The sequence below is a fragment of the Chelonoidis abingdonii genome, chromosome 3 (genome assembly GCF_003597395.2).
Source record: "Chelonoidis abingdonii isolate Lonesome George chromosome 3, CheloAbing_2.0, whole genome shotgun sequence".
Classification (NCBI taxonomy): domain Eukaryota; kingdom Metazoa; phylum Chordata; order Testudines; family Testudinidae; genus Chelonoidis; species Chelonoidis abingdonii.
The window spans coordinates 86,965,465-86,987,215 of record NC_133771.1 but is presented as its reverse complement, the minus strand read 5'-3'; the positions used below and the strand labels follow the sequence as shown (position 1 = coordinate 86,987,215).

General features: G+C 39.0%; 1 protein-coding gene across 4 annotated transcripts in view; it reads left to right on the top strand.

Moving 5' to 3' along the window:
- The window catches only part of ZBTB24 (zinc finger and BTB domain containing 24), an 18,867-nt gene extending 3,941 nt beyond the window's left edge, over positions 1-14,926 (top strand). The window contains exons 2-8 of one of the 4 annotated variants that reach the window (XM_032764593.2): positions 52-1,048; positions 1,527-1,694; positions 1,901-1,984; positions 2,705-2,788; positions 5,240-5,321; positions 8,665-9,455; positions 14,739-14,926. In XM_032764593.2, coding sequence (XP_032620484.1) covers positions 79-1,048; positions 1,527-1,694; positions 1,901-1,984; positions 2,705-2,788; positions 5,240-5,321; positions 8,665-9,455; positions 14,739-14,842 — 2,283 coding nt within the window. In that variant the 5' untranslated portion in view covers positions 52-78 and the 3' untranslated portion in view covers positions 14,843-14,926. Of the gene's footprint in view, positions 1-32; positions 1,049-1,526; positions 1,695-1,900; positions 1,985-2,704; positions 2,789-5,239; positions 5,322-8,664; positions 11,170-12,381; positions 13,585-14,738 lie in introns of those variants that run through there. The other 3 variants (XM_032764592.2, XM_075063881.1, XM_075063882.1) reach the window with 3 other exon arrangements.
- The last annotated feature ends 6,825 nt before the right edge of the window (positions 14,927-21,751 follow it).

Below are 21,751 nucleotides of genomic sequence, written 5' to 3'. Positions count from 1 at the left end.
TTTTCTTTTTTTTTTTTTTTCCCCCCCAATAGTACTGTTTTACTCTTGTAGGTAACTCTTTTCCTGTTTGCAATAAAAATGGCAGAAGCAACTGCTGACCCTCCAGAGAAGCTTGTTGTTATCCATTCTAAGGCTCACAGAGATACCATTCTAGCTAATTTTGCTGAACAAAGGAAAAAGAATTTTCTTTGTGATATCACTTTAATAGTAGAGGATGTGCACTTCAGAGCCCACAAAGCTTTACTTGCTGCCAGCAGTGAGTACTTTTCAATGATGTTTGTAGATGAGGGAGAGATAAGTCAGTCAATTTATATGTTGGAGGGAATGGTTGCAGACACTTTTGGTGCACTACTGGAATTTATCTACACAGGTTATCTCCAGTCCAGTGAAAAAAGTATGGAACAAATCTTGGCAACTGCACAACTCCTAAAAGTGAATGATTTAGTGTGGGCACATGCAGATTATCAGACCAGCCATAGCCCAAATAAGGTATTACCTCTCACATCTAGTAGTGGTGCTTCAGTAGTTGTCTTTGCAAATGACAAGAAAAATGGAGATCCACCAAAACGAAAACGAGGAAGACCAAGAAAAGTCAAGAATGTTCAAGAGGAAAAATTTGTGACAACTTCTGTTGAAGATGTGCAGCTAAGAGAGAACAATTCAGTGCAAAATAAACAAAATTTTATGAAAAAAGTTGCAGCGGAAGAAACAGTTGCTGGTGAACAAGTTCCAGTAAGGAAAGAAATGGAAGAAACTGAGCCAGCTTCTGGTTCAGAAGCTGCTGTAGGTCTGTCAGCTGAGAAGGATGAGAATTATGATCCTAAAACTCAAGGAATACAGAGCAATCAGAGTCGTTATAGCAAACGTAGGATACGGCGGTCTATCAAGCTAAAAGATTATAAACTTGTTGGTGATGAAGATGGAAAAGTATTGACAAAGAGAACTGATAGAAAAAGAAAACGCACAGGTTCTGAAACTTGTTGCAAAGAATGTGGCAAAGTGTTTAAATATAATCACTTTTTAGCTATTCATCAGAGAAGTCATACAGGTAGGCATAAAAGACTACCTTTTTTGGGTTAGGGTATGGTAACGTGCTACATTGGTTTGCATTGGAATTGTTCAAATGTTGCTTTAGAACATGGTATTGCTAGACACACGCTGTATATATGGTGGATAACCAAGATTTTGTTTCTACTATTTTACTTAATTCTCACCTTCAGAGATTATAATCTTTGTAGTTTGCACACTGATTGCTATCTAGTTAATTAATTTTTTTCCAATGAAAATATATTAAATTTGATATTGGCAGTGTCTAGACAATAATACTTACAAAATTATTTATTTTGAATGGTTGCTATAAGGAAGCCTAGGTTTTTGTCTGTATTAAACCTCCTGGTCTACTGAAAATTCATTTTTTAATTGTGATAATGTACTAGTAGCAAGATGCATTACAACTTAGAATATTTACTTATACATTTATTAGCAATAACTCTTTGCTATTTACAGTCTTGGTGCTTTATTTTTAGGAGAACGCCCTTTTAAATGCAATGAATGTGGTAAAGGCTTTTCCCAGAAGCACTCTCTTCAGGTTCATGAGCGGATGCATACTGGAGAGCGACCATATACCTGTACTGTCTGTAGTAAAGCTTTAACAACAAAACATTCTCTTTTGGAACACATGAGCCTACACACAGGTAAGTAATCAAAGACCAGTATAATCTAGCTATATTAGGTATTAGACATTTCAAAACAAACATTTCTGCTCAGTATTTTCTTCTTAAAGTAAGTGTTAGCTACCTTACAGCATAAGAGTCTGTTATACAGAAATGTTAGTTATGTTTTAGCTTAATTTTTGGATTTTAATTATTTGTATTTTTAGGAATATTAATTTTTATTACAGGACAGAAGGCTTTTACATGTGATCAGTGTGGGAAGTATTTTAGCCAAAAGAGACAACTGAAGAGTCATTACCGAGTGCACACAGGTATAACAAGGCTGATGGGGGAGGACGGGCAGGCTGCCTGACTTTCTCCCCCTTCTCCCTTCCCCTGTTATGATCAGTTAGGCTGTCATCTGGTCACCAGAGATAAGTAGTACCATCACTGTTTGTTGTCAATATTGTGTTTTGTGGTGTTCCGCTACTCCTCTGGCTGAATGGTATTGATAGCTTTAAAAGGAATTCCTACCAATTTTGTTCTAGAAAGATGGTGGCTGGATAATAGGCATGTAAAGTGGAGAGGAACTAAGGAATCACAGAGCTCCAAAAGGAAAGTGATTGATAGATTCCTGATGAGGATCAGGAGTTAAAACAACCAGCATCATTCCTTCAGTGATAGAATTAACTGGGGAAATCATAGAAGGGTTGGAAGGGACCTCAGGAGGTCATCTAGTCCAACCCCCTGCTCAAAGCAGGACCAATCCCCAATTTTTGCCCCAGATCCCTAAATAGCCCCCTCAGGGATTGAACTCACAACCCTGGGTTTAGCAGGCCAATGCTGAAACCACTGAGCTATCTCCCCCCAAATGGGATAGAATAATGCTGCATTTCTAGTGATGTGCAGGAACAGAAGTAACTGGTGAATCATTGTTGTCTTTATATATTATATTAAAGTGGTTATTTTACAGGGAAGTGCTTTAACAAAGATCACTGAAGAAATACAGGGGATCACTTATGCACTGACACTTTTTTTATTATTGCGACAAGGCCATTCATTGCCGGAATGTAACCAGTGTCATCGCAAATTCATGGATGCAGCTCAGTTAAAGAAACATCTAAGAACACATACAGGTATATATTACACACTATTTTTCTTTCAAGGAATGCTAAGACTAACTTGTTGGCTGTGATGGGGTTCACATAGCCCATCCCTGGTTGGCAGGGAGACATCCATTAAGTGTGCAGTGGTGTCCTGGCTCCTGGTGAGGAGGTATGCCCCCTAGGACTGGCCACAGGTATTTGTAACCAGTGCAAAAGAGAGGGTCATGTGGAGGCAGCCTAAAAGCAATGCCTGCTATAAGATTGGGTGCTTTTCTCACAGAGAGACCTGCAGAAAGTGCTGAGAGGCTCTCCAGTGGTACAGTTCTGGGTGAGGATTAGGTCAGGCTGATGGAGAGCTAGGTGGTGCTAGGAACCTACTCACTGCAACCCAAGAACAGAGAAAACTGCTCCCAGAGGTCTTGAGGGTTGGATTATTTGTGAACCCTGGTGACCAGCACAAGTGTTACTTTTTATTATGTTTTAATGAACTTGACTTCAAGAGGGGGAACGTAATTTGAAATACATAGGATCTATGTTGCTTGGAGAGTAAGCTGAGGCAAACTGACTCTCCCATGATCATTTAGCATAACCTTCCAAGAAAGTAATTCATGTTGAAGGTCACCTGGAAAGATTTCTTTTAAAATCATTATAATTGTCTTGTAAGAAGTACATTTTTTGAATAATAGTATGTTTTTGCCTTTTGTATTTTGTGCTTACTTGAACAAAATTAGACTCTATACTACCTCAAGATCCTTAGAAATCTCAGTTTTAGACTTCCTGCTTTCTACCAAGGACACCACAAATACCATAAACAATGGGAATTAAAATAAAGGTTATAATGTAACGAATTTCAAACCCTTAATGAACTTGTGCATTTTTTATCAGGTTTTTCTGCCCCTTGGAGTAACGAGAAAGTAATTCAAAATACAGTGCTAGTTATACCTTTAAATAGTAATATTAACAGCAGATCCAACTTTTTCTTTTTCTGGAATTTTACAAGCATGTTTTAAATGTAGCAAAGCCTTTGTAATTAATCTTCGTGGAGGTTTAGATTTGCAAATTTACCATGGAAAATTTAATTTTAAATGATAGAAAAATGAAAATGTACTATGCAACTTGAGATTTGTATAACTTCTCATAGTTTCTCTATCTTTGACAGGGGAAAATTGCTTTTATAAGTAAGGATACCCTTAAACGTTTGCTTTTTGCAATTACATGCGTATGTATATGTTATTGGGTCAATGCTTGCTTTCTCATTTTTTTAGAAAAAGGTATATGCAGGGATTATTTCCGTTTGCAATATTGTGGCTATCGTATTTTCTGTCTAGGACAGCATGCTGTGCTGTTACAGTAAGACTTGTTGGTAGCACTTCAGTTGTTGCTGTCTGCTATAGCACTGTAACTATAACAAGGGGATGAGAGTGTAGTGAGGAGGAAGAGGCATAGTATCAAGGTCAGGGTTAAAAACACACCTGGTCCCTGGACCCCTGCTACCCCATGCAACTCCTCCTCTCATTCCTGACAGCCCTTCCAGGACCTCTGCCCCATCCAACCATCCCTTCTCCTTGTCCCCTGACTGCCCGTGGAACTCCTGCTCCCTGCCGCCCCATCCAACCCCCCTTCCTTCTTGACTGCCCCCCAGAACCTCTGCCATCATTCAACCCTCTGTTTCCCCCCTGACTGCTATCCACACCCCTGACCACCACCCTGAACTCCCCTGCCCTCTATCCAACCCCCTCACTCTCTGTCCCCTTATCGCAGTGCCTGGAGCACTGATGGCTGGCAGCGCTACAGCTGTGCTGCCTGACTGGAGCCGGGCCACACTGCCACTGCCACCGCGCAGCACAGAGCACCAGGTCAGGCCGAGATCTGAGGCTGCGCTGCCCCACAAGCTCAAAGCCCCGCCGCCCAGAGCATTGCGCTGGCAGCGGAGCGAGCGAGCTGAGGCTTCAGGGGATGGGGGACAGCAAGGGAGGGGCTGGGGGCTAGCCTCCCAGGCCGGGAGCTCGGAGGCTGGACAGGATGTCCAGCTCACGGGCCATAGTTTGCCCACCCCTGGTCTAGCTGGCTTGCTGCCTCTTTGAAAGCCATGCTTTCTCACACTAGAAGCATAATAATTTAACTTTATTTATTCCTGAGTTAGCAAACATGAATAACTTGCTTTTACACTTGTTAGTGTGCACAGTTGTGATTTCTTAGAACTTACTGTAATTATGAGCAGGCAGTCTGACCTATTGGATAGAGCATGGGAGCTCTGGAGACCTGGGTTCTATTCCAGGCTCAGCCACTGGTCACCTGGATGACCTTGAGCAAGTCAGTTCACTGCTTTCCCTCAGTTTCCCCATCTGTGGTATGCAGCTAAAGATACTTAGTGCTTTTAGATGTGCTGATGAAAAGTGCTATATGAGAGCCTGTTGGTGGTATTGATTATTACAGTAAATATAACTTACGAGTGTACTTCAAACTATCTTTTTTTTGTAGGTGAGAAGCCATTTACTTGTGAAATCTGTGGCAAGTCATTCACAGCAAAAAGTTCTCTTCAGACTCACATCAGAATCCACAGGTACAGTATAGTTTTGCTATTTATTTAGGAAGTTTTAACATGTTTAAAATTCTTGCCATGTAAATGTCAAAGATAAAACAATCATTGCAACAGTGAACTTTTTTTTAGAGAAATATACGGTAATATAATGATTGGCTCTCTATTTAACAGGTTGTTACCTTATTATAGAATGAGCATCTTTACGCTACCCAAGATGTGCATGATTTTTATTAAATTGAGTGCATCTCTGATATGCAACTTCTAATCAAGTAGCTGTGATATATGGGTTATATGACACTAATAACCATTGCTCCTTAGCTGCACTTACTTGATGTGTGGGTACTGATTGATTACTAAATGCTGTGAATACCATGTATTTGTTCTTTATTAAAATTTATTAGCGTATGTGAATCAGTGTAAAATTTTACAGATTTTAATGAGGAAATTAATAAGTCCTATATCATATTTTTTCATAGTGGTTTTTACATTTTGAAGTGTTAGTAGGTAGTATTATGATAACTAATCTAAGCATGCTGTAAAGCTCTCCTCTCTGACAGAGCATTTCCATTATAATTGATGTCGTAGTGGTGGTGATTTAACCAGAGGAGAGTAAGAAAGTCTCTAAAGTACACTAGTGACCTTGTCATGTAGTTTTAATATCTGGGAATCTTTTAGGTTCTACAGAAAACCCAAATAAGTTAAAGCCAGTAATTTAGGCTGCATTTTTTAGAATGGATGCGATTTCTTTCCTAGTACAGTATTACAAGTAACACCTACGATTTCTACAGCTGAGAGATTAGGTCAAGGAGTTGGGGGGAATTCTTCTCAGTTTTATTTGGTAAATTTGACTACATTGTGCATAAGCAGTTTCACTGTAGTCAGTTTCTCCTGTTGCATTTGCAGATCTCTCAGCTAAAGAGGAGAAAAAAAATTAAACAAACTGGGTACACTTGTGTTTTAAGTCAGGTATTCTTGTTTATCACAGATCCCTTGTTAATTTGAGGTATCAGACCTTACACCTGAAAATGATGTCATGATATATGGCATACATCTGATTTATTTTGTTTTTTTCACTTTAAAATCACAATGTACTGGATTAATTTTAATAGTAAACTTGTATCACTGTCCAGATGATGGATGCACAATTTCTAATTTTGTATTTGATTACTGCATGAGTAAATGTTATGAAGGTTCAGAAACATTTTGCTTTTGGAAGAGGGTTTTAGTGCTCATGAAATATGCCTGTTTAAGTTAGTTGGCTCTTAATTTATTCATAAACTGTTAGTATGAGTTAGTGGAAGTGCAAGCTTCCTATCAAGTTTCCTTGGTAGCATCTCTTCATTTGATATTTCAGTCATCATGTACTTATTACACAATTCAGCTACATGGTTCAGTGTTACAATTGCTGTCTTAAAGTACCAAAGGTCATAAGTTTGTTCCACTTCAGTAATTAAAAACGCCCAACACTGTGAGGCCCTGAGTTCTAGTGTTACTGCAATACAAATATTTTTTTTTTAAAGGGAGAAAATTACTATTTAATTACCTCAAAAGGGTGTTTTGAGGTTATATTCATGTTTGCAAAATGTTAAAATACTGCTACGAAGAGCTGCATAGAAAAGTCTATAAATAAATCCTTTATATCAGAAATAGCCAATAAGGGTCTCAGTGCCACTTCTGAAGATGGGGTGTTGAGTGTGGGAAGTGTGGACACTGCAGGGACTGAAATTAGATCACCCGTTTATTTCATATAAGCAACTAAACAGCAGTTGCAGTAATGCATTTTGGTCTTCACCGACTTGAGCTGTATTCTAAACAGTGATGTTTAAAGCTCTGTATGCTGTTGCCAATGTCCTGATCCTCCATTCTCATGGAAACATGTTTTAATCTGATCCTGCCAAATTATTCTATGAGATACTGTTGTGTGAAAGTTTAAAAATTAAGTTTACCTATTTCCCATTGTTCTTGCTTTAAAGTTTGTCAAATTCCTTTTGAAAGCTTGAAGAGATTCCATCTAATGTAGGGCAGGGGCTGTCTTTATTTTTGTGTATTTTATGGCATTGAGTACACTGTCAGCACAAGACAGATAGTGATACCAAAAAATTTATAGGCTTCTCTATGAGACCAGAAGCAAGTTATTACAATCATAGCTGTTATCTGATCATTTTCCTGCATGGCTTCTGTTGAGACAGTTACCTTAAATTAATCCCTGTAACAAGTCTATAGCAGAGTTTTTGAACATAATACCAATTTATGTAAAATGTAAACTATTACATTTGGCCTTAAGTGTTTGATATAGATTATAATCCCTTGTTGTAATCTTATGGTGTTCGGATATTAGTGCTTGTTTTGGCGTAAAAACCTCAAAAGAGAAATTTTTAGGATTTACTGTGTGCAGTCTGACCAATTTATTTCCAACATGGAAGTATAAATATTTCATGTTCTTTATAGTATTTTCAAATGTGTGTTAAAATGTGCATTGTTTACACAGAATTCTGCTTAACACTTTAAAGCAAAAAATGCAATAAATTGTGGAGAAAATTAGGCAGAGAGCTAGAGGAAGGCTTATTGTAGGTAAACTTGGGGGATAAACTGTCTTAAATTTTAGACTGATTTTTGCAGAAATATCTTATGATAGCTTTCTTCTGTTTTTTTTTTAAAAAAAACCTGTCAAACCCCGTTTATACATTACATTCCAACATCGATGCTACCTGTTTTTTTTAAGATAAAACTACACAGCACTAACGTCACTTCACATCCATATGACTACAAGCCATGTATCGCATAAAGGAACCTCCTAAAAATTGAGACCGTTAGAGGGCTGTTATGAGGTAGACAATAAAAATCCCATCCGATTACAGCAAAACCTATTCTTTTCTTCCTAGGCCATGTGTGTCCGGAAATTAGGCTTCAGATTTTTCAGTCAACATTAAAAATAGTTGAAGGGACAAAATAAATGCAAATTAAAATTAATCCTTAATAATACATGCTAGTAAAGACATAAAATAGATGAATTCTCCAGTTTTTATGCCCCTCCTCCCCCGTTTTGTCAAACCAGGGCTTCATAAAACTGAAAACGTCAATATTTCTGTATGAAGGCAGTCCTGTTGTTAACTCTTGAATGTGAACAAATTAGGGGAAACTTTGTCATATTATTGTGCAATTCTTAAAAGTAGAATGTAGAAAATGTAGCACTGAATATTTTTCTTAAATGACTGCCTGTAAGCACTACTATAGTATAGCAGAGATTATTATTATTGGTGGTGGTGGTATTATATTTGTGACGAGATATATACCAGGTAATACCTTGCAGAAAGCAGCAGTCTCAGAATTAGTATTTCTGATTAAGTAAAATATTCTCTTACAGAGGAGAAAAGCCATATTCCTGTGGTATATGTGGAAAATGTTTCTCGGATTCCAGTGCAAAGAGGAGACACTGTATCTTACACACAGGCAAAAAGCCTTTCTCCTGCCCAGAGTGTAATTTGCAGTTTGCACGCTTGGACAATTTGAAGTCTCATTTGAAAATTCACAGCAAAGAAAAACAATTGCAAGAGTCAAGCAGTGCTCCTAGCAGCAGCAATAGCTCAGAGGAGGTCAGAAACATTCTTCAGCTGCAGCAATATCAACTGTCCACATCTGGAGGACAAGAGATTCAGTTGCTTGTCACAGATTCAGTACATAACATAAATTTTATACCTGGTCATAATCAAGGTATTAGTATTGTTACTGCTGAGAACTCCCAAAATATGACAACAGGCCAGGCTGCTAATCTTGCGCTACTCACTCAGCCACCACAACAGCTGCAGAACTTGCTTCTTGCAGCCCAGGAGGAACAAGTAGAACAAATCCAAAGTATCAATATGATGGAGAACCAAATAGAGACTACACAATCTGAGCAAATGCATGTCATCACTCTTTCAAAGGAAGCACTAGCACATCTTCATGCCCATCAGGGGCAAACTGAAGAACTTCATCTAGCAACAGAAGCTCAGCACATGCAGCTGACCCAGGAACCTAGTCGTCAGTCTCATACTAACCAAGATGCAGTCCAATCCCATCAAATTAGTGAAGAACAGAACCAAAATGTAGACATTTCTGAATCACATCCGCAATCTTTGTCCATAAACCACCGATCTCATGAGCATCAGATTCAAGGTCAGGCTTTTTGAAATACAAGTTAGCATTACTTCCTTTTAAATACTTGTTTGCCTTCAGGGAGCTGGGCTGAAGTGTGCTGTTCAGTGACCTATGTATATCACATTTCATTTGCTGCAGCAGATTATCTATTTGAAGTTGTATCTTTTGGTGATCTTGATGAATGGCTTTGTTTCCTTTATTTTAATCCGTTTATTTTAGGGTTTTATTACTCTAGATGTCTGCTGATCAACACCATAGCTTCTCTGCAGGGATCAAAATGACTATTATCTGAACAATAAATATCAAAATAACCAATATTTTTTTTTCACAACCTTGATACCACATGTCTTATATTTAATGAGTCTTCTCTCTCTAGGTAAATATATAATTTTCAGTGTGACCATTCCCTTAAGTGCATTTTAATTAATTGAATACCAAATTTGCTTGTGCTTTTGATTGAAATTGATGCACTCATAGACTGGCTCTGGTTCCCTTTCTTTTTACTGTGTTGTACAATTCCTGCTCCCCAAACAAACGTTTAAATCAGTGCACTTAATGTAGAGGCAATGAAATATAGTGGCTAGATAGACTACTGGATAGCTTGAGTGCTGCGCTATTAGCGCTGCTACTGACTTGTGTGTCCTTTGGCAAGACACTTAACCTCTCAGTGCCTTAGTTTCCTCATCTACAAAATGGGGATAATGCTTAGCCACCTTTGCAAAGCACTCTGAAGATCTTCTAATGTAAGGCGCTATAGATGTGCAAAGTGTGTGGTTGGGTTTTTTTTTCCTGACAAGACAGTCTTAGTTTAGGAGCCAGTTTATATTTTAAAATCATTATTTTTATATTTTGAAAGCAAAATATCACATTACTTTTAATATAAAGTAATATTTATTCTTTGTTGTGACTGAAACAATGAATAAAATCACTCCAGAACATGACCTATAAAATGGCGCATCTCTTAATAGATTTTAAAAACAGTGCAACTTTTTGTTGACTAGATTAGATGTGTGCAGTTTACATTACTAATGCCTGACTTCCAGTGAAGAAGTGCTGAAATGGTATTGAAAAGACATCCCAGAAAGAAAAGCTGGGGAAGAGCATGGCTCTACAGCTTGGGGTTCAGTTACTAATCATCTGTTACTTAATGCACTGGTATGTAAAAATCCTGATAATATCATATGGCCAGCTACAGCAGTTTGAAGTTTGAGGCTGAGGTTAAAAATGTAAGGTGATTTAAATAGGTATCTCGTATTTCTAGTTTTAAACATGACAAAAACCAACTTCTGTCCTTAATATTTATGTTATATTTTTTTCAAAGGAAGTTTCCTGTGTAACTGGCTATATGCACCATTGGTATGAATTTTCATTTCTGAGCATTTGCTTTTTATCTTTCAGCTAGCTACTGAGAATGTATTACTGTAATTTGGGTAAAAAGTATATCAGTTTCTCCACGGAGCTATACCAACTTTTAAGTAAATTGATGTGAGGAGGAGAGACAATGGGGGAGGGGAGAAGCCAATTTTACCTCCAACTGTAAATCTATTATATTGATTAACCTGATTCATTACCTAAATTCCCCCCCAAAATGGAGAAATACTGTCTATATATGTAATGTAGAAAACCATTAACAAAAGAGAAATAGAATATAATGTAACTGTAATCCAGAAGCTAAAGATTTTGATGTTGCAAGAACCTAAAGAAAAAATAAAATTAAACTATCTCTTTTGTCTGGGGAAAATATTATTTAACATTTTACATAGTGAAATAATTCTGCTTGTTATACTATTGCAAAATAAAATTTGAGTCTTAAATATTGCAGCATATATAAAATGGTGTCTCAAGTTTTCAGTTTACAATTGTATGGTGCTTCCCCTAGAAAAGCTTTTAACAACTTTTATAACCTACATTTCTGGTTTATTCAGGATTGAGACATGCTTATTATTATGTAAATTCCTAAATGTTTTGCAGAGCAAACTGGTCACAGCTTTTTGAGATTAAATTCTAGAAGTGTGTATAACGAAAAAATGCTGATTATTCAAGTTCAAGAAAGAGCATATATATTGAGTTTTTAATCTTTCAGTTGGTGGCTAAAAAATCACTCGTGATAGTACAAACTTATGGTAGTGGTTACTAGATATTGCCTGCACAAGAAAAGGGTTTCATTTTTATTGCATACATTTCAACAATTTGTAAAAGTAAGAACTGAGCAGGCTATGAAAAGACCACAATGTGTGGATAGCAGAACAATGAGTCTCACTAATTTTGCTTTGTCTGTTGCTTTAAAAAATTGCTGTCAGTCTTTTTTTTTTTTTTTTTTTTTTTTTTCTTCCTGCTTGTTCCTAAGGATGGGAGTCCATGTCTTTCTCGTTTCCTTTAATTCTACTTTTCTCTTTACCACTAATTTTTAATAGTAATTTCCGCACTGGAAAGAAATTAGTACAACTTACTGCATGTATGCCTGAATCTTTTTTGAAAATAATGCCTAATGCATTTGACTCTTGGACCTGGAAAAAGTCCCATTAGCTTCAACTCAGAATGACTCCCTGGTTGTACCTGGCTAATGCATCAGGTAGAGTGGTTAAAAAAACAAATTTCTCCAAATATTTCTGCTGTCAAACTAGTCCTTTTTTTTTTTTTTATGACTTCACTACCTTTCATATTGTTCAGGCTTGGTAAAAAGTGAGATAGACTCGCCATGTTAAGATGAGTTTTTGGTTTTGGGATGTTGTCAGGATAATATTCCCATAATTAAGGTAAATGTAATATGCATAGTTACCACACTAGTGCATAGAAGATTAGAATTCCATTTTGAGATTCTGGTCTCTGCTAAAACCACTCTAACTTTAAGCTTTTGTTTTGTCATGATTTTCACAACTTTGCTCTTTAAAGGGACACAGTCAGATTTTATGTATTTTTTAAATGTCCTTACATGTGATTGCAGGTTCAAGGCTTTCACCAAGAATCAGTCCTATACAGTTCAAACACAGCTGGCAGTAGAAGATGCCTGTTGCTTTTACTCAATTTGTAAAATATCTAGCACACTTGGATGCTATGTAAACAGTAATACTTGTACTGGTAGAGATTGTCCTTGAATTTTTTTAAAAACTTGAAATTTGTTCTCCATCTTGGAAAACCCTCCAGGTGAAAATTAAATATAAAATGGTGCTTTCACTGGCAGCAATTCTTCTACTATTTTAAGGTTGTATTTGAGTTATTGTTCAGTGTGTATTTTCTACTAATTTGCTACTACCATCCAGGCAACAGTGGCGCAGGAGAATCTCTTTAATATCATGGTCAAAACAAAAAGGTTTCAAGAATATACTGTGGGGGTGGATGGGGAGGGGTTCCATTTAGGAACACACAAATTACCAGATCAGAACAGAAGGCCGTCTAATGCAGCATCCTGTTTCCAACAGTGGGTAGTACCAGTTGCTTCATAGGATTCGGTACAGGAATGGGATAACCATCTATTAATGAAAGTTTCATCCTAACCTCCATTATGTAGAGGTTTGCTTTTAAAACTCTGGTATTCTTGTTTACTTATTCATTCTTTTGTAATTCTGGATGTTCTTGTTACGTGTATAAATGACCAGTTCTTGAATCCCACCAAGTTCTTGACTTCAGGGATATCCTATGACATTGAGTTCCACGGGCTAATTTTGTTGTTTGAAAAAGTATTTCAGTTGAAATTTGTTGCCTGTCAATTTCATTGACTGACTTCTTGTTCTTGCATTATAAACATCTGATCTACCTTCTCTCTACTTTTCATTCTTTTAAAAACAAGTACTGTACAGCAGAATTTCTTCAGTATCCACAAAGAAGCAGGTTGCCGAGGGAATTTTTTTTTGCATATGTAACTTTTTATTCCAGTAAACAATTCAGACCCATACCTTACTATGAATAGGCCTGCAAGACAACGAATGCCAGGTGTGCCATTCTTGAAATGGATCATTGAAATGTGTTGAGCTGAATTTTTTTCCTGTCAGTCATCCTGATTTAACATTTGCTGTTTAGCAAAGTGCTGAAACGGATTGTACTGTATGTAATTTACAAAATGATGAGTCTGAAAAGTGCTATATAAAAACAGATTCTATCTTTCTCTTGTAACATAGAGGAGTGAGTATTTATAAAAAAAATAATAATATAATAAAAAAAAAAGTGTTTATAAGAGTGCCATTATAGTAACAATCTAGAATTGTCATACTTTGGTAATGCACAGATGATAATAGTTACGCTTGTTTGGTTAATTTGTTACCCTTTCTCTTTGTTCTTCATTCTTTGGATTTAAAGGGAGGAGGCAGTATGTCTGTAACTATAATTACTCTGTGTGTGTGTGTGTGTGTGTATAGATAGATAAAAATTACCTTGGTCACTGCCCTTGGCACCAAGAGGGTCACATTATTTGTTGGGCTGCTGTATCGCTGGTGCTGACGTGATTGCTAGCCCTGAGGCCTGAGCATCAGGCAGAGGTATCAGTGGTGTCTCTGGTGCCAGCTGCTGCAAGAGGGTGAAGGATGCTGACACGACTGATGCTGGCCTGGATCTCAATGCCTGGCACTGACCCTAGGCTTGATGATAGGCCCAGAGACTCCAAAAGGGCCACAGAGCTGGTGGTTGCGATTGAGGTGGCCACAGCGCTGGAAGAGGCTGGCAGTGTTGCCAGGTTCTAGACCTCTTGCTGCTGGACCTATCTGAATGATAGGACTCCACCTCGGACTCCGAGGTCTCTGAAGAGGAAGACCACGTAAGAGCAGTACTGGGTGGTGCCAGGCCTCTGGCTATTGGTGCCATCTCCCCATGTGGGCGGCCAGCACTGGGAGAATGGCGCAGCAGTGATGGGGAATGGTGTGACATCATTGCCAGCTTGCCCCTAGATTGGATAGGTGGTCGGGTTATCACTGGTGCCTTGTCCCTCCTTGGAGAAGGTGGTCCCATTAGGTGAATAAGGTCCTCCACCGCCTCAAAAGTCTCTGGAGTCGAGAGGAGTTGAATGTCCTGGCCACAATGGTCCGGAGAATGGTAGTGGGCCAGACTCAGCTGGACTCCTTGCAGGCAGTAGTCAATGAGCCCCTGGGAGGCACTGGGCCTGAAGTAGACTGGATGGGCTGAGCCCTCCCTGCTTCTGGCTCCATAGGCTTAGGAGGGGAAGAGCACCCCCTCCTACCTTCTTTCTTTATTTATTTATTTATTTATTTATTTTTTGGAGCACTGGGGACAAAGACTGGTGCCTGCCAAAAGTCTTATGTTCGGCGCCCTGTCAGTGCCAGGAGTCCTTAGCCTACTTCCTTGTCATGCCAGCTTGCGCGCCATTGGCACCGGTGTGCTGCACACAGAGAAGGAGGCACTTGGCATGGGCTCTACCAACCTGGGGTCGGACTGCGGATGGACGGCTGCTTCCATGAGGAAAATTCTGAGTCTCTGCTCACGATCCTTAGGAGTCCTCAGCCAAAACTCCTTACAAATGCGGCACTTGTCCTTTTGGTGACTCTCGTGAAGGCTCTTCAAACAAGAAGTGTGCAGGTCACTTGATTGGAGTGGACATGAACAACACATCTTGAAAAACAAGTTACGAAGATGGTGAGTAACCATTTTTTACTTCCTGTAATTTCAAGATAGACAACTGCGTTACAGGAAGACCTTCAACACCATAGAAACCTCCAGTAAAAGGTAGAGATGGTTTTTAAAAAAAACTGGATCTGTTTCTAAAATAATACTGAATTGAAAAAGTTAGACTGCAAAGTTGAAGCATTGCATGATTTTATATACTAAATTAACTATATTGCAACACTTTTAAACTTAAATGAGGATAGGCCAGAGCTTCAGCGATATCCACCAGGCTTTAGCCTTGCTTGGCTGAAGACAGATTTTTAGATTAAGTTTTTAGAAAGATGCACCAGTTCATGGACATGCAAAAGGGAGACTTGCATAATCTAAACAAAAGCTCAATTAGCAAATGTGTGTACATTTAGTTTTTAATATGCTATTGAATGCTAAATTGGATCCCTCCTTAAGTTTCATTCTTGAATATATTCTGGATACCAGGATGTTACCTGTTAATAAGGCAGCATGGTTCCAATGTGCAGCTTTGGTCAGTAAAAGTGAATCTTGCAGAAATGGAAAAGTTGATTCCCACCAAATACTGATCTGTGGCTGTTATATAGCTAACCTCACAGCTAACAAATAATTAGTATGCTGCAGAAAGGGAATGCCCAAAAAATTCAAAGCAATTTGGGCTGAATTTTTAGAGATCTATGATTAACACAGACCCTGAAGATAGATATGTTTTCCCTTCCTTTATTCTAACCATCTTCATTTATTTTTGTGTAGTATTATGAATCTGGTATTTTGGTGTATTTGGGAAAAATTATAAATATATATTTTTAAATGGCCTACTTGCCTTCAGTCTCCATAGCACAGTTATGTATTACTCTGTGGCACATTTGAAAACGTATCGGTCTAGGTCAGATGTTCTCAAACTGTGGTCCACAGACCACTCCATTCAGGTGATCTGTGGATAGTTCCCTCTAAGGTGTGTGCCTCGGCAGCTGCACACGAGAGAATGAAGGGCCACCTACCTGCATGGCTCCACTAATTAGGTGCCTGGACCCTGGAGAAGATGCACATGTAAGGTGAAGTGGTGGCCTTGGGGGGAATGGAAGTAGGTGGGAGGGGGACAGTGGGGTGAGAAGAAGGGGTGCAAGGCTGCGGCAGCCAGAGAAAGAGGTGACTTTCCCCAGCTCTAAGGCTGCAGCTGCCAGGGAGAAATGGCCCTCCTTCTCAGCCCCAACTCTGTGGCTGCTGTGGTGGGGGAGAGAGGGAGACCCCCCCACACACACGCTTTCTAAGCCCCAGCTCAAGGGCTGCTATGGCGGGGGGAGAGGACACATCCATCACATTAGAAAGGTAAGACTACTGATATTAAAATGTGAGTTGTGTGCTTTTTATCTGTAGAACAAAAAATAATTGTTAAGGTTTTTTATATAGAGCTTTTATGCAAAGCGCTTTACAATAGTTTGCCAACGGTACAAACAACATTTGGAAAGATGTTTGAGAACCACTGGTCTAGGTGAATATGGATTGTTGTTTTTCATATTTGACTCATTTTGTTTTAACTGGAGCTGCCACAAAACTTCCAGTATATCTCAGAAACAAAGCAGTCTTGCCACTTAGATTCAGCGTACCACGTGCTGTAGGGACCTTGGCTGTGTACATGAGGAAAAAAGGTATATTTTTAAATGTGTTAAAAATCCTAGTATACATGAGGCAGCTGGCCAAGATAAAACCTAGGCTTTCCCTACTAACCTCAACAAGTTAAAACTACAACTGCCTTTGTATATCATGGGATTTAACATGTTAAAGATGCACCTTTTTTTCCTAGTGAAGACAAGACTTGTGTTACACCACATAATGGGAAGCCATGTTGTCATACTAAAACTAATCATCATGCAGTGAAAAACTAAGTGAAGACAGGAACCAAAAATTAATTTTTTGCTTGACTTATAAAAAATGATAGTTTACAGGTGCAAAGCTAAACTGCTGTAATCTAGGTTTAAACCAATATAAATATCTACCTACTTAACCATATTGATTTAACATCATACCTTCAGTGTGCAACTTTTGGTGTAGGCCCACTTCTGAGAAAAATGGCTATAATCTTCCACTCAAGCAATCCTCACCACAGCTGGCAGAGTCTTCGGTCAAGGCAACAAACTTCATGATCAACATGGACATTGATAACTGTTTTCAACAACTTGTGGAACACTGGGGAAGAAAACTAAAGCTGTGCCAATATTGAAAAGGGTAAATGGGAGATAATGCAGGTAATTTATAGGCCTGTCAACCTGACATTGACCCTTGGCAAAATACTGGAATGGTGCTATGGAACTTAATAATGAATTAAACAAAGGTAATATAATCAATACCAATTATCACTAACACACCTTGGTCAACACCAGTGTCTCAGTTGTTCATGCAGCCTTTTATGCCCTCTAATCTTCCTCTCAGGATGTTTGCCTATCAATATCCAGTGATCCTGACTGCTTTTCTTAACTTTTTTTCAAGGGTCCTGCATATCTCTTCAGAACCCACTGTCTTCTGGGTTTGAAAAACAACTAAACTTTTATTTAACCAGATTAAACAATTGCGTTCAATAGCTCTTCTTCTTACTCCACTAAGGAAAGTGTTTTCTTATAAAAGACCAGCAGTGCTTTCCTTCCTAATTCCTTAACTGCCTCTCTGATCCTGCTGCTCCTCTCCTCAGAAGCCAGCCTGAGGATACTTCAATTTCAGATGCCCCAGAGTTCCAAATGGGCAGTCTCAATGGAGCTTCCATATAGGTGTCCAAGCCTTTGTGTCTCCGTGCACCCAATGGCATGTTGTTTTTGGTATTCATCCCACAACATACCTCATCACACAATTTCTCTTAACAGTTATCCTATAACATTTCGTATCAAACAATTTCAAGTTACTATGCCCTTCCCCGCACCAATCAACGTGGTTTTGTGGAACATAGAGCTTGTTAACCCAACTTTTTGTATGAGATTAGCAAAATTTGTAAAGTTAATGTCAATGTGCTTTACTTGGATTTCTTTACGGTATTTGACTTGCTACTGCACAACATTTTGATTAAGAAACTAGAGTGATATAAAATCAATATGGCACATGTTAAATGGATTAAAAACTTGCTAAATGATAGGTCTCACTATAATTGTAAATGGGGAATCATCACTGTGCAGCAGTGTTTTTAGTGAGATCCTACAGAGTTTGGTTCTTGGCCCTGTGATATTTAACATTTTCATCAAAGACCTGGGGGGAAAAACAATTACTGCAAGTTTGCAGATGACAGAGATTGTTGGACTGGTAAATAATGAAGAGTACAGATCACTAATACAGAGTGATCAAGATTGATTGGCAAATGGCACACGCAGATATACATTTTAATACAGCTAAATGTAATTGTATACATCTAGGAACAAAGAAGGTAGGGCCCTACTAACAGGATGGGGGACTATTTTGGGAGGCAGTGTCTGTGAAAAGCGCTTGGGGCCATGGTGGATAATTATCTAAATGCAAAGCTGGGGCCAGGAGGGATAATACAATCTTTGGCTGTACAAAGAAAGAAATGTTGAGTAAGGAGGTTATTTTACCTCTGTATTTAGCATTGGTACAGCTGCCGCTGGAATACTGTGTCCAGCTCTGGTTACTCCTCGGGGAATTCTGTGCCACTGCATGTGTGCATAATTAATAAGCGATGCATATTTTTAAATTTTTGCACATGGAAAAGCTTTTGTGGGACGGTTGCTGCAGTTCTGTCTTTTGCCCACCAGAAGGCGCTGTGGTGCTAGGACAGAGCAGCAGCTCCCAGCCACCTAGGGAAGAGAAGGAGCCTGCCTTCTTCACAACACTTTTTGGGCCAGGTCAGGAGACAGGGGCTATGGGGAGACAGACAGTATGGGGCTGCTGAGGGGTCAGACAGGGCACAGAATTCTGCCCACCCCCCCCAGCATTGATGCCCACAATTCAAGAAGAATATTGATAAGTTGGAGAGGGTTTGGAGATGAACCATGCTAATGACTAAAGGATTGGCAAACATATTGTAGTAAAAGGTGCACGTCAGTCTGTTTAGCTTAACTAAGAAAACGTTAAGGGGTATTTTGTTCACAATATATAAGTATGGGGACCAGAAATTTGATAGGAGGGATCTTCAATCTATTAAAGATAGAACAAGATCTAATGGCTGGAAGGTGAAGCTAGACCAGGGGTGGGCAAACTTTTTGGCCTGAGGGCCGCATCTGGGTATGGAAATTGTATGGCAGGCCAGGAATGCTCATGAAATTAAAAATTCATGTTCAAACAGGGACACCACAAGTTTGTTTCAAAATAAAATGATACTGTTGAACAATGCACTGTTAGAAAATTACTTTACTGAGCTGCTTATTGATTTTTACCACACAATATTGATCCTGTCTGAACACACATTGTATGTTAGCTAAAACTTCAGGGTACCGCACTACATAAGTTTGGTAGTTTTCATGTTTACAAATCAAAGAAGTCAGCAATAATTAGCTGCTTTGAATCATCGGTGTTTCTCCATTTGACCATGGTAATAACCAAAATATAATCAAACTATTTTAGCTTCAAAGTAAACCATAATTAAGCAATGTTGTTGTTAATCAATTTAACTCTGAAGAAGAGATATTCAAATAAACTTTTAATCCGGCCCTTGAGCTCCATTGCCCTGCTTTAGCCAGTGAGTGGGGTCGGGGAGCTTGCCCCACTCCACCTGCGCTGCACCTGCTGGGATGAGGGGGCTTGCTGGTGTGCTGGAGCAGGGCAAGCCAACAACCACACTCCCTGGCAGGAGGAGGGCAATGGAGCTCAAGGGCCGGATTAAAAGCTCTGACGGGCTGGGTGCAGGCCATGGTTTGTCCACCCCTGAGCTAGACAAATTCAGACTAGAAATGAAGCACAAGTTTTTAATAATGGGGATAATTTACCATTGGAAAGCTTAACAAGGATGGTGGTACATTCTCCATCACTGGAAATCTTTAAATCAAAATTGGATGTTTTTCTGAAAGATATGTTGTAGTTCCAACTGGAATTATTTGAGCGAAGTTCAACAGTCTCTGCTATACAGGAGATCAGACTAGACTCATAGACTTTAAGGTCAGAAGGGACCATTATGATCATCTAGTCTGCCCTCCTGCACAACGCAGGCCACAGACTCTCACCTACCCACTCCTGTATCAAACCTGCATCTGAGCCATTGAAGTCATCAAATAATGGTTTAAAGACTTCAAGGTGCAGAGAATCTTCCAGCAAGTAACCCATGCCCCACGCTGCAGAGGAAGGCGAAAATCCCCCAGGGCCTCCGCCAATCTGCCCTAAATGAAAAATTCCTTCCCGACCCCAAATATGGCAATCAGCTAAACTCTGAGCATGTGCACAAGACTCACCAGCCAGACACCCAGGAAAGAATTCTCTGTAGTAACTCAGATCCCACCCTATCTAACATCCCATCACAAGCCGTTGGGCATATTTTATTGCTAATAGTCAAAGATGAATCTCATTATACCATCCCCTCCATAAGCTTATTAAGCTTAGCCTTGAAGCCAGATGTTTCTTTTGCCCCCACTACTCCCCTTGGAAGGCTGTTCCAGAACTTCACTCCTCTAATGGTTAGAAACCTTTGTCTAATTTCAAGTCTAAACTTCCTGATAGCCAGCTTATATCCATTTGTTCTTGTGTCCACACTGGTACTGAGCTTAAATATTTCCTCTCCCTCCCTGGTATTTATTCCTCTGATATATTTGTAGAGAGCAATCATATTTCCCATAGCCTTCTTTTGGTTAGGCTAAACAAGCCAAGCTCTTTGAGTCTCCTTTCACAAAACAGATTTTTCCATTCCTCGTATCATCCTAGTAGCCGTCTTCTGCACCTGTTTCAGTTTGAATTTGTCCTTCTTAAACATGGGAGACTACTAGATGATCACAGTGGTCCCTTCTGACCTTATATGTGAATCTGTGAACTAGACCTTGTGGCAGCCTTTGAAACTAACATTAGCATGGACATATGACCCTGATTATTGCAATTAAGAGAATGTCAGCACACAGTACCAGCTTAGTCACTGTGCCCAGTCCCTAACAGTGATCTGGGACATTGAGGACTCATTATTTGTGAATTCCCTTTCTTCTTTCTAACTTTGAATCTTCTGTTGGGAGGTACAGTTTATAACTATCAATCTGGCCAGCCTGAGGTTTTACTATATCACGTAGCTATGTACTGTTTGAACACTTAATGCTATTTGGATGTACTAGTCAGAACATGCATTATGGTTAAGACACATGCATGAATGTAGATTTAAGAGAGCTGAATTACAGAAGCAAATTGTTGATTAAAAGGTAGCTCAGTTTGGGTTTAATCCTTTTTAATTTTATTGTAGCTCCAATAACTTTAATATATAACATGACTAAGTTTAAATTTATAACAAAATTGTTTTACTACAAAATTAAGTCAGAAGCAGCATCCTCAGAAAATACCATTTTATTCAAGCAAATAAAAAATACTTAACTTCGTAGTGTAGACCTGGCCAGAGTATTATCAGCATAGTGATGTCAGGCAGGGATATTTTAAAAACAAAAACACAATAACACCCCTGAGCTAACAGAGCTATGCCAGCAAAAGCAAGGCAGCTATGCTCCCATAGTACTTCTGCTGGCATAGCAAGTGTTGTTTGGGGAGGAGAAAAATGAATTGTGTTGGCATATGCACATCTACACTAGAGGCTCTGCTGGTATCGCTATACTGGCAAA